Source organism: Peromyscus maniculatus, chromosome 4 (genome assembly GCF_049852395.1).
Source record: "Peromyscus maniculatus bairdii isolate BWxNUB_F1_BW_parent chromosome 4, HU_Pman_BW_mat_3.1, whole genome shotgun sequence".
NCBI classification, from domain to species: domain Eukaryota; kingdom Metazoa; phylum Chordata; class Mammalia; order Rodentia; family Cricetidae; genus Peromyscus; species Peromyscus maniculatus.
Genome location: NC_134855.1, coordinates 31,144,269 through 31,157,333, shown reverse-complemented (window position 1 = coordinate 31,157,333; position 13,065 = coordinate 31,144,269). Strand labels below are relative to the sequence as shown.

The window sequence follows — 13,065 nt, the reverse complement described above, 5'->3', positions numbered from 1 at the left end:
GCCCACAATGTAGCCCAGGGCTTCAAATCTGCAATTATTCTGCTTCAACTTCTGAGCGCTGGGATTGCAGGCATTCTCCATGGTGCCCAGCTTTAAAGGGGTCTATACCAAAATATCATTGGTCTTTACTGAGGCTATACATGGGCCTTCCCCATATTTTTTCTCATGTATTCTCTTCTAGTAGTTACATAAATCATTCTCTCCTTGTCTTGACTATAACTCACTGAAAGCGGTCATGCCAGCATTAATTTTCATGCCCCATCAACTCGTGGTCCCCACCATTAGTATTTTGCATACAGTAGACACACAGTATTTATCAAATAGTCAACAACATAAATGCTCTTAAGATGCTTTTATTCACTGTGCAGCAATCGTGAAGATAATATAAGGCAAACTCAGGGGTGGTGGTAGGAGGTGCTAAGTATCTGTCTCTATACTGTTTGCTTTTTTTGTTTACTTTCATCTAATTTCAGGTGAACAGTGATGGGACCAGAAGGAAGTTAGGAGGAAGCAGTCTGCATCAAACCGGGCTTGTGCAATGATTCTGTGTGCGTCTAGGATGTGCTATAAGTACCAAAGGCTGGGCCACTTAAAACAACAACGGACATTTCTAACAGTTCTAGAGGCTGGAAGTCCTAGATCAGGGTGGCAACATAATCAGGTTCTGATAAGGACTCTCCTCCAGGTACAAAGTGGCAAACTTTTGATATATCCTCCAAAGAAAGAAGAAAAAAAAGGAAGAAGAGATGGAGAAAGGGATGGAGGAAGGGGGTTAAGTCATTCCGTCCAGCCTCTTCTTATAATGTTTGGTCCCCAGTTGGTGGGACTGTTTGGAACGATTAGGAGGTTTGTCACTGGGGGTGGGCTTTAAGATTTCAAAAGGCCACGCCACTCCCAGTCAGCTGTCTGCCTCCTGCCTGAGGATCAGATGTAAACTCTCAGCTCCTGTGCTAGTGCCATGGCTGTGTGTAGCCATGCTCTCTACCATGATAGTTACGGAATCTACTACTCGTTTGGACTGTGGGCTCTAAATTAAATGCTTTCTTTTATAAGTTGCTTTGTTCTTGGTGTCTTATGGCAATAGAAAAGAAACTAAGAAATCTAACTACCTCCCTAAGGCTAGACCCCACTTGGGGATTAAATTTCAGCGTATGAATTTTGGGGGTACACAGATGCGGTGAATACAGCATTTTAGGCACTGGGTTAATTTCTTTTGGAAGAAGGGACATGGAACTTACAAAGCACACTGTTCCTGATGTTCTGCTCCTGGAAGTTACAACATACACACAAGACAACTTTTAGAAAATGTTTAACACTAGGTGGTTCAATGTTGACTGTTGGTGAAAAAAAAAAAATGGTTCAGATAAAAGGATGACATCTAGGTTGGGACCAGTTGAGGAATTCTAGGAAAGATGAGGTGGTGAATGAGTTCTTACATTTCCAGATGTGAAAAATGGAGACGTAAAAGACAGACAGGGAAAGCAAGCAAACATGGGTTTTTGGAAAGTGAAATATAAGATAAAACACAAATTATGCAGAAGGAAAGACTTTCATTTCTTCTGCACCTGTTTCCCACAGTGATCCACTATACCAGCCACTGGTCACAGGTGGGTGTTTAAGTAATATGAAATCCATGTAGTTCAGGTTCTGATGGGGAAGGAATGAGACTGTAGAATCCAGAAGGGGCTGTCAGGATGGACAGCCTTATTTAGGACTTTGAGCTGACAGACTTCCCTTGATGCTGTGAGCATAAGTGACCTACTTCATTTATCTAGAGAAGACTATGGCCTCCTTTGCCGGAAGACTATGCAGAAATGGCTTGCACCTGAGAAAGATGTCTTCCAATATGCTTCTTCCTCTTTCATGACTTAGCATACTGCTTTTAGTGTTTCTTCACCAAGAACTCAACTTTTGTCAGTGTCCCTGGGGAAACACTGTCCCTGTTGTGTGGAATAAGGGTAACTTGAAAAGCTCGTGCCAGCAGAATCAGAACATATCTGAAGATGGATCTTGGTGCATACATGAGTAAGTGGCCTGAAGTACAGATATCATAGATTTATTGATCATAAATCCAAGTAATCAAGAAAAACATAGAAACTGGATTAATCTCAAATTGATCATATTTCCAGTCACCAGGGAGATAAGTACTTGAGAGATTGCATTAAGAAAAATAAAGAAGTCAAATTACTTTGCACATCAGAATTTATAGGTTACCTCAGGCATGTCTTAAATGAGTAATATTGTCCATAGATGAAGTTAAAAAAAAAACAAAATAAAGCCAGGTGGTGGCGGTGGCGGTGGTGGTGGTGCACCCCTTTAATCCCAGCACTCGGGAGGCAGAGCCAGGCAGATCTCTGTGAGTCTGAGGCCAGCCTGGTCTACACAGTGAGATCCAGGACAGGTACTAAAGCTACACAGAGAAACCCTGTCTCGAAAACAAACAAACAAACAAACAAACCCAAACAAACAACAAAAATTCTGTGTATCCTGCTGTTGCTAACACAGGGTTTGCTCCTGGTCACTACTGAAACTGTTATTAGAGGAGCTCACTAACTAAGTATATATGCCATCAGGTCAATACAGATACTTGAGTATGCTCACCATTAAACAGGAACAGAGAGCTCTAAAATGGCAATATTTCCAAAGGCCAACCCTCAACCCTCTGCTCTTAATACAAGCACTTCTAAGTTACCTTGGATGGTGTCTGAGTGCTTTGGTAGCATCCTAAATTGTCTGGGACTCCTTACTCATAAGCAAACTGATATCAGATTAAATTCCAAAATACCCCCAGTTACCTGAATATTCCTAAATGGATACCAAGTACCTTATACACTAGAATCAAAACTTATTAACAGGTTCTGCCTCATTTCTAGATGGCTTGTTTTCCATTCTAATACTGAGCCTTAACCCTAGAAAGTGTCCAAATATATCCTGAGTGCCATAAGTGAAGATGCCTTTTAAAAAACTAGTCCATTAACTTGCAAATGTCCTCCCCCCCTTTTCAGACAAGGTTTCTCTGTGTATGGCTGTCCTGGAACTTACTCTGTAGATCAGGCTGGCATCAAACTCAGAGATCTGCCTGCCTCTGCCTCCTGGGTGCTGGCATTAAAGATGGGTTGTGCACCTAACTTTATAGCAGATAATGTGTTTACCACTCCAAATTACTTCATGTGGGAGGATTCTCTTATCATCTCCTAACACTAGAGGTTGGAAAATAATTTTTTGCTTGATTAGAATGTAGATATGAAAGGTAATCCTCTACAAACAGGTCAGCCTGGGCTACAGAAGATCTTGTCTCAAAACCGAAACAAGAATCCATACGTAATTAATTACATGTTGAAATAATTCTCAAAATTTAAAAATCATTGAAAAACTGGGAGCCCTAGGAGGGCTCACATTTGAACAAATGTCTGAAATTTACTAGAAGCTGCCAGCTTTAGTTTAAAAACATTTATTTTAATTAATTTACTTGAGACAAGGTCTCACTATGCAGCTCTGTCTGGTCTGGAACTTGATAAATATCCACCTGTCTGTTCCACCACACCCGGCCCTAAAAATCTTTAAAAAAGAAGAAGAAGAAGAAGAAGGAGGAGGAGGAGGAGGAGGAGGAGGAGGAGGAGGAGGAGGAGGAGGAGGAGGAGGAGGAGAAGAAGAAGAAGAAGAAGAAGAAGAAGAAGAAGAAGAAGAAGAAGAAGAAGAAGAAGACGACTTTGTGTGTTTATGATGTGTGCGGAGTCAGTGTGTGTGCTCAAGCTACTGCGGAAGGGTGAAGACAGAGGACACTTTTCGGGAGTTGGTTCTGTTCTTCTACAGTGGCTTCTGGGGATTGAACCTCAACTCTTCTGGTTTGGGCTGGGAGGGCTATTACTGCTGAGACATTTCATTGGCTCAAGGTGCCAGATTGACTGATTATTTATTTATTTAATTTATTTATTTATTGAGATAGGGTTTCTCTGTGTAGTTTTGCACCTTTCCTGGAACTTGCTTTGTTGTTGAGGCTGGCCTTGAACAGAGATCCGCCTGCCTCTGCCTCCTAAGTGCTGGGATTAAAGGCGTGGGCCACCAATGCCCGGTGTAAGGTGCCAGCCTTAGATGTGTGTTTCAAAATTCAAAAGCCAGGGCTACATTCTATAAGTATTTATTGATAACCTACCTGCCAGATACTGTTTTTTAGACCCTGGGTTCACAGTAGTGAACAAAATTCGTGGAATTTATATTCTAATGAAAACAGAGATACCTTAGATAAATGATAAATGATAAGAACAAAATGTGAAGCAGGGTGGAGAAGTACAGGGCACGTGTTGCAGCAAGGGTGTTTACACAATTACATTCATTTAAATGCTTAGCTGGATCCTGTGGGAACCCGACTTTATGACTCTTATTAATAACCAAATCATTATAAATGTTTTTTGCGCTGTGAATGTTTTGAGCAAGTCAAAAGCAAGAGTGTACTTCCTCTCATCTTTGAAGATTACTCAGATCCACTTGCCTCTTGCCCCACGACCCCCGAGTGCTGGGATTAATGGCATGCGCCTCAATTCCCGGCATAAGAATTTTTAATTATGTTTCTGAGTGTGGGTATGTGGACGTGAGTGTAGATGCCAATCAAGGCCAGAAGAGGGCGTTAGGTTCCCTGGAACTTATGTTACTGGCTGCTTTACCCATTCCTCCCACCCCCTCACCCCCGCCCATGGATACTAGAACCGAACTTTGCCAGCAAGCGCTCTTAAATTGATGCGCCGTTTCTCCAGCTCCTTCACTGGTCTTCGTGTTCCGTGGTCCGAACTTCGTTTTTGTGCAGGAGAGATGAGAAGCAAAGAGTCTCTCCGTGATCGCTTTCCCGAGTGACTATTTCAGCGTAGTTAACCGAAAGATCCAACAAACATCAGCAACCCAGGAGTCAACGGACAGATTCTTAACGCCTCCTATAGGCCAGCGGTCCCGTTTCCATAGCAACCGAGACGCGGAGCGCGCGCGCGGGGCGGGGGCGTCCCAGTGGCTAAGACCTGACCTGGTACTCAGGAAGTCCTCGGGTGAGAGAGGAGCCTCTGCCGTAGCCGGGGGACAAGGGAACCACATCCCGGGGCCGCGCACTCGGTCTGGCCTCCGGGACGCAGCAAGCTCGCTGGCCACGGGCATCTCCAGTTGCGACAACTTCCGGCCTCGGAGCTTTCCCCCGCCCCCGTGGCTCGCCCGGGTCCTCGCTGTGGCAAGGTGACCGTGGCTGCCGCCGGGCCTGAGCAGGCGTCGGGCCAGGGCCTGCCACGTCCTCAGGACGGCGGTGAGGGCACTGCAGGGTGCTAGTGCTCGGCCATGCGTCGTGCGGCGCCGCCGGCGGGGCCGGAGCGGAGGACGGGCAGGAGCGGGGCGCACAGGCGCGCGCGGGGCAGGCGCGGAGGCGGAAGTGAGGGCACGGCCTGCCTGGCCAGCCGTCTAGGAAGCCGCCGCCGGTCGCCCAGCGGGAGCATTCGGAGCCCCGCCAGACCGTCGCGATTCAGCCTCGGATGCCGGCGCGATGCCTCTGTTCACTGCCAACCCGTTCGAGCAAGACGTGGGTGAGTGCGGTGCCCGGCGCCCGCCGTGCAAGGGAAAGTGGGCGGCGGCCCTGGTGCCAGGGAAGCCAGGCGGAGAGCGAAGGGGCGGCGCCGCTCTCGACGGCGGGGGGCAGCCTCGGCGCGTCGCTGGCCAGGCCACCTCCTACCTGTCGGTGATTGGGGTACCTAGCAGGGCTGTCCCCAGAGCAGGAGTCGGGAAAAGCCAGTTCGCTGGAGGCTTAAGTTGCTGATACAAACTTCCTGCTTTTTCCAGAGCTGGTTAACACCCTTCGCCTTGGAAGAAGGTGCTGTGGTGGCCACCCTGCTGCTTAGTGCAGTCCAGAACTAGAGTCCAGTCCCAGACATACCAGGTTTAACAATCATCGTTTCCATAGGCACACATTCAAGCTCTGATGATTGCAGTTTCAGTATGTATTGACTGTTTTGAAATTGCTTCGAGATCCAGTCTCAGAGAATGAAAAGGAAAACTCCCAGAATCTCTACAATAGCCCAGAACAGCCGATATTTGTTGGAGTCAGACGTTAGTCTGGTAACATAGGCCTTTCAGAATGAGAAAAAGATGGGTGGGGTACAACTTAAGCATAATATTAACAGTAAAAGCAAACTGTCTGGCAACGTTCTTGAAGCAGTGGTTACGAGGCTCCTACGACGTTTTAGGATTTAGAAAATTTGAGTCAAACACAATGCTACACATTTTAGCAGTGAGCCACCAGTTCAGTTAGAATTTCTTGGTTAAGGGAAGTCTAGAAAGTGCCTCATTTTGTTTTATAATTCTCTGAGTCGTATTCAAGTATATGAGAATCTAATTAGATGGGAAGCATGTTGAAGCTTAGTCGCTGCTTTGGAATAATCAATTGTTCTTTTGTTACATTACCTATGTGAGGCATTGCGCTTTTTAATTTTTATTGAATTAATTTAGTTTTGACACAGTGGGGTCTGTAGATAGCCCATGCTGGCTTCAAATTCCCAAAACCTTTGTCTTAGCACCTAGAATCCTGGGATCCGAGTCTGGGCCTCCACCCTGCTTGAGGCTGACCTGTACTTCTTCTTACTGTTACTGTAAAAGCTTTCATTTTGCTCTAATGAAGTGAACCAGAACATGCAAAGTAGAAAAGGTTATTTTGTTTTTTCTTTTGTTATTTGTGTGTATGGGTGTCTGTCTGCATGTTATGTCGGTCACGTGTGTGCTGTGCCCGAGGAGGCCAGAAGACCCTGTCAGATCACCCGGAGCTGGTGTTACAGAGGGTTGTGAACCACCGTGTGGGTGGTGGGAAGAGCAGGGGGTGCCTGCCGTTACCTGAGCCCTCTCTCCAGCCCAAGACAGTATTTAAAATATAAAGCCTGTGCACTCTTTCTTCAAGGAAGTATTTCCTGGAAGCCTGTTGTCTTCAAATTGAAAATTTTTCTGGTAACAGTAGCCCTGAGTTGCTCTGCCCAGTTTATTTTTCTAAACTTTTCCCTGAGTGGTTTCTGAAATCCTCGCATCACAGCTTAGTGTAGTTTTCTTAGGCTCTGATCTTCAGATAGAAACAACCAAAAAAACCCTGGGTAGATTATTTTTCATGGGCTATGGCAACAAGAACTTGAAGTGCTTATTCATTAGTTCTCACACGACTGAATTCAGTTTCCAAAATGTCAAGTTAAGGGTGAAAGAGTGTGTCTGGTGGAGGCCCACCTAGACAGATGAATGCAACTAGAAAAACATGGCATGAAATGCTGAGCAGCTCAAATTGGTCTGAAACTTACATCAGAGGAAAAACACATGCTCTAGTTTTCAGACCTTAAGGATTCTTAGTGCAGAAATGTTAAATACTACAAAGCAAGTCATTATCTGACTTGAGCATTACAGCAGTGTTCCTCTACAGTGTCTTGTCCTTTTTTTTTTTTTTTTCAAACACGGTTTCTGGCTGTCCTGGAACTCACTCTGTAGACCAGACTGTCCTTGAACTCACAGAGATCTGTCTGCCTCTGTCTTTTAAGTGTTGGGATTAAAGGCGTGTGCCACCACTGCCTTTTTTTCAGCATTATTACCCCCCCCCCATTACCTGTGTTCACTCTTGATTCACCAAAAATCCATGGGATAATTACTGTGTATCAGGCATTCTACAGAGACAAAAATTAATAAATATACTGAGTTCTTGCTCACAAGACACTCAAGTATAAGGAAGGATACATGCTCAAGTAGATCGTTGTTCTATGATGTGATTAATGCAGTGTGACACATGTGAGGAATACATAAGATGTTATATATCCTGCCTTCTGCCTAAAGGTTATCATCTGTGAAGGCAAGAGAAGCAGCAGTGTCAGGTAGGCAGTCCGGGGTAAAGGTCACCATTGTCCTTCCCTCCCTCATCTTCCTGACAGCATTTCTTCAGTAAGAAGCATGCACCTCTTACTCCATGTACAGTAGGGCACATCCTGGAGAGTTTCCAAGGAGAAAATAAAGGTGACGACCTGGTGGGAAGCTGGAGTGGCTAGTGTTAAAGGGAAAGATGTTGGCATGGAGACCTCTGCCCTCTTGTAGCAATCACCGGAGAGGCAGCTGCCAAAATGAAGTTGTGACTTCTGACCCAAGGAAGAGCTGTAAAAGACATTTTGGTTCACCTTCTCACATTCGGAGGAAGGTCATGTTCCTCCTCTTTCTGAAGAGCTGAGACAGAAGTATAATGGTCGATCTGTGCACAGTCGAAGGGGTGATGAAGTTCAAGTGGTGCGAGGACAGTACAAAGGTCAGCAGATGGGCAGAGTTGTTCCAGGAGTCCAGGAAGACATATGCTGTCTCCACTGAAGGGTGCAGGGAGAAAAGGCTAATAATGGCACCGTTGTCCGTGTGGACATCCACCCCCGCAAGATGGTCATCACCAGGCTAAAGCTGGACAAAGACTGCAGAAAAATAAAACAAAAATGAAAATCCTGGAACAGAAAGCCAAGCTCAGCCAAGTAGGAAAGGAAAAGGTTAATACAGGGAAGAAAATACTGAGAAGATGCAGGAGTAGAGGAATTTCATACCCAGCTGACTTTAAAGGCTGCTTAAATAAAGAGGGCGGGCGTGTGCTCTTTGCTGTATCCAGTAGCCAGCTGTTAGTTAGCTTGGGTGCGAGGTCGCTGCTTGGCTGTGTTATGTCCCTACCCCAGTGCTTGTTGGTGTGCTTTTTCTCTTTACTCAGCCAGGCACTTTTAGTCTGATAGTCTGTGCTCTGGGCTGTTTATCATTTATTGCTAAGTGTTTGTGCTATTTAAAAAATTAGCATATTATTGTGTGCTTGGGTGTGCATGTGTCATGGGGAACATGTGGCAGAAGATACTTACTTGTTGAATCAGGGTCCCTTGTTTCTGCCTTGCTGTGTTCTAGCTGGCCATTGAGCTTCCAAGTTCCTGGTACAATTTTCCACAGGAGTGCTGGGCTGTGTACCACTGCATCTGGCTTTATACATGGCGTACAGGGTTTCACCCCTAGTCAGCAGGATGTGAGACAACTGTTTATCTGCTGAGCCATCTCTCTGGCTCTTATTTTGTCTTATTCTTGAGATGGGGTCATAATATATGTCTTGGTCTATTCTGGAACTCTCATGTAGCCTAGGCTGGCCTTGAATTTGAGATCCTACCTTAGTTTTCTGAGTGCTGGGTATTCAGGTATATATTTTCATGCCTGACTATAAGTATTTGTCTTTTCATATGCCATCTCCATCCATTCGTAAAGACATATCTGTGCCCCACAAAGCTGAGTTTTACTTTGGTCCAGAAAAATGTCTTCTGAGAAGGCAGGTTGATGTGTGAATGTCCCGAATTTTGCTTTTGTTGTTAAAAGACCTTGACAAAAAGTAATTAGGCAGTTTCACTCCAGCAGAAATTTGTAAGAAACCTCAATGTAAAATTGGAAGCATTCTAGTAATACAAATGGATTTTATACAGTCAAATTTATAATGTTTACTTAATTTAGTCCTTGTACATATATGACTAATTATAATTTTTGTAATTAAAAAAATTGGTTATGGACAAACATGGCTTTTTTTTTAAATCCATTTTCCCCCCTATACCTTATTTTGCTTGCATGTTTCCAGAAATGCTAGTACTTTCAGATTGTTTGAAAGTTTAATTAGTATCTTTGAAGTTTTCTTTAAAATGTGAACTATTTTGAGCATACTGTATAAAACAGCATGAACGCCCATGCCTGCCAGCCAGCCAACTCTGTCAGTTCCTAATACTATGACATGTTTGATCTTTTTAAGAAGAGGACATTAAAGATGCCGTTGAATGTATTCTTAGCAGCTGTCTTTTCCACTCATCTCTCTTCAGTTAAACACTCCAAAACGAAAGTTCTATTTTTTTAAATTAGTTTAAATGTGTATATTACATATAGAAGTACACTACATACATTGTGTGTTTTCTTTTTTTTTCTTTTTGGCTTTTCAAGACAGGGTTTCTTTGTGTAAACTATTTTTTATTTATATAGTTGTTTGTTTGTTTGTTTTGAGACAAGGTCTCACTGTGTAGCTCTGGCTGTCCTGGAGCTCACTATGTAGACCAGGCTGGCCTTGAACTTAAGGAGATCCATCTGCCTCTGCCTCCTGAGTGCTGGAAGTAAAGGTGTGTGCCACCATTGCCCAGCCTAGTAGTGTACACTCTTAATTTCTGAGCATCTTTCCAGCCCCAAGTAACAAAGACTTTGAATGTAGTTTGACTTACAGTTCCTTTCCTAAAATTATCACAAGTATTAACCAACATTGTCAAACCCTTTTGCTAAAGCAAGCATTGTTCTAGAAACCAGAGACATTTGGTATTGCCTATACATTCTTTCCCCTTAGCCTTTCTTTAATTTGTTTTGTTAGTTTTAATTGTTGTAGATTTATTTATGTGTATGGGTGTTTTGCTTGCATGTATGTATATGTAATGCTTGCTTGCCTGGTGCCTGTGAAGATCAGAAGAGCGCCTTGGATCCCCTGAAACTGGAGTTACGGATGGTTGGGAACCACCATGTGGGTGCTGGGAACTGAACTTGGTTCCTCTGCAAGACTAACACATGCTTTTAAATACTGAGCCATCTCTCCAGCTCCCGTACTTTGTTGTTTGGAGATAGGATCTTGTTTTGTTGTTTGGAGATAGGATCTTGTTTTGTTGTTTGGAGATAGGATCTTGTTTTGTTGTGCATCCCAGGTTAGCCCGGAACTGGAGTAGCCTTGAATTTGCAATCCTCCTGTCTCTTACTCCTTCCCAAGTGCTGGGATTACAAGTGTGCGATAGATACTACACCCTATTCATTCTTCCTGTCTTAAGACTGAGTTCCACAAGGCCAATGGCATCTTCGGCTCCTCCAGGCATTGTAAATACTGCTCATCTTGTAAACTGCCCTTAACATTTTCTTAATGGCTTTGTAACTGCCAGTGCTTGAAGGACAAGCACCTGTTTCCCTATACCATCCGGTGGGAACAGTTCTTTAGTGTGGAGACTTTCAGCTAGTGCTGCTGGCTTCATTTGATTTGCAGTTAAAGGATGTTGAAAATGGGGTGTTTTGTAATGTAGTTCTAGTTGGGATGGGCAGGTGTTGCAGCTCAGAGGCTGTTTACTGGTTGTGACACTTAGGAAGGCGTGGGCCTGGAGTTGGGACCTGGTAGATAGTCACGTCCTGTGTTTGATGCACAGCACTGTCAAACAACATCAAAGGGCTTGAAGGAAGACTTTGCAATGTTGATAAAGGGTTTTGAAGTTCTGCTGCGCTCTCTCCTTAATTTAGTGTCAGTTTTTGACATGTTGTCTCACTGTGTTTTAGCCTAGGCTAGCTTTGAATTCCAGGGCCCAGTGATCTTTCTTTCTGGGTGCAGGGACTATGGTCAGTGCCAAAAATGCCCAGCATTCTGGGGAGGGGGAAACAGCAGCATGGTGTGTTTGGAGGCAGGGGCTTACCATGTTGCTTAGACTGACCTCAGACTCATTTCCTTCTTGCTTAAGCCTCCCGAGTAGCTGAGATTATAGGCGTGTACCACTGTGCCTGGGATGTTTTATATGATTTCATTGATTTTGAGATTGGGTCCTGCAGTGTAGCCTGGGCTGACTTGAGACTCTGAATTCTCCTGGCTTACCCTCCTGGCTTCTGGGATTTCAGATGGGGGCCACTCCAGCTTCCAGTACAATGTTTAAATGAGTTAGTGAATGTGTGCCGTGACACATACCATAGTCCCCGTACTCAGGAAGTTACGGCAGGAAGACTGTTTAAGCCCAGGAGTTGAGAGCTAGCCCAGGGCACAGTACAGCAAGATATGTGTCTGTAGACGAATTTCTAAATGGTCTTATTAAATAAAAAACATGAAGCCAAAAATAGGGGTGAAAGCCTTAGAGATCAGGGAAATAGGGAAAGCCACCAGCCAACCTTACCTACCAACTCTGCAGATTCCAAATGCGAGTTAATTCCTGTCTACTCAGGCTTATATGCCTTTTCTGTTCTGTTCTCTCATTGACTCTCTTAGCCCAGCCATATCCTGCCTGCTAAGTGATAGGATTAAGGGTGTGTGCTACCTCTGCCTGACTTCTTTGTTCACTTAAAATGGCTTGCTATTCCCTCTGATCTCCAGGCAAGCTTTATTTATTAAAGCACAAATAAAATATCACCACATTTCAGCACAAATAAAGTATCACCATGGGTCCCCTCCAGAAATCATCCTGAGAAAGGAGACTGTAGGAAGAGTGAGGTGACTCAGCTGGTAAAGTATTTGCCACCAAGCCTGCCGACCTGAGTTCCATCCCTGGAACTCACATGGTAGAAGGAGAGAGCTAGCTAACTCCCTCAAATTGTCTTCTGACAACCACAAACCTACTGTGGCATTCATTTGCCCCAACTCCCCAATAAGTATAAACAAATGTGAAAATTTTAAGTGAGACCTTTCTCGTTGCCATTATTTCCTTCAAGCTTATTTTCTCTTCCAGGCCTTACCTTCTCCCTCTGGCCATAACCCCATCGTGAGAACTCGTGTGCTCTCTTAGCTGTATGAAGCACTCACTTGGTAATTTTCATTTGCACATAGAATTTGTAGCGACTCAGAAGTTTACTTGATTCTCATTAAAAGGGATATTTTATTCTATTGTGGAGAAGCTTCTTTTATAGAAAACCTTCATATAGGCGGATGGTGCTGGTGCCTGCCTTTAATCCCAGCGCTTGGGACACAGAGGCAGATGGATCTCTGAGTTCGAGGCCAGCCTGGTCTATAAACCGAGTTCTAGGACAGCCAGAGCTATTACACAGAAAAACCCATCTCAAAAAACCAAGGGGAGGGGGAAGAAAACCTTCATGTGTCGTGATTAAGTGTAACTCTTACAATGTTACTAGTATTAGAAATACTAGTAACATTTGAGGACTTGAAGTGGAAGGGACAACGACATGGACATTGTTGATGACTATTCAATACATGCATGTGTGTGTCCAAGTGTACGCACCATGTTCAGGTAGAGGCGTCAGGTGTCCTGCTCTGTTGCTTATTCCCTTGAGATGGTCTGCCCTGGAGCTGGCTGATGGCCAGCA

At 44.3% G+C, this 13,065-nt stretch overlaps 1 protein-coding gene and 1 pseudogene across 2 annotated transcripts in view; both read left to right on the top strand.

The window, feature by feature from the left end:
* The first annotated feature begins 5,373 nt into the window (after window positions 1–5,373).
* Window positions 5,374–13,065, top strand: part of Stam2 (signal transducing adaptor molecule 2) — a 47,595-nt gene continuing 39,903 nt past the window's right edge. For both annotated transcript variants that reach the window (XM_006974239.4, XM_042275291.2), the window contains exon 1: window positions 5,374–5,555. In XM_006974239.4, coding sequence (XP_006974301.1) covers window positions 5,516–5,555 — 40 coding nt within the window. In that variant the 5' untranslated portion in view covers window positions 5,374–5,515. The remainder of the gene's footprint in view (window positions 5,556–13,065) is intronic.
* LOC107400880 (large ribosomal subunit protein uL24 pseudogene) lies at window positions 7,911–8,686 on the top strand (annotated as a pseudogene).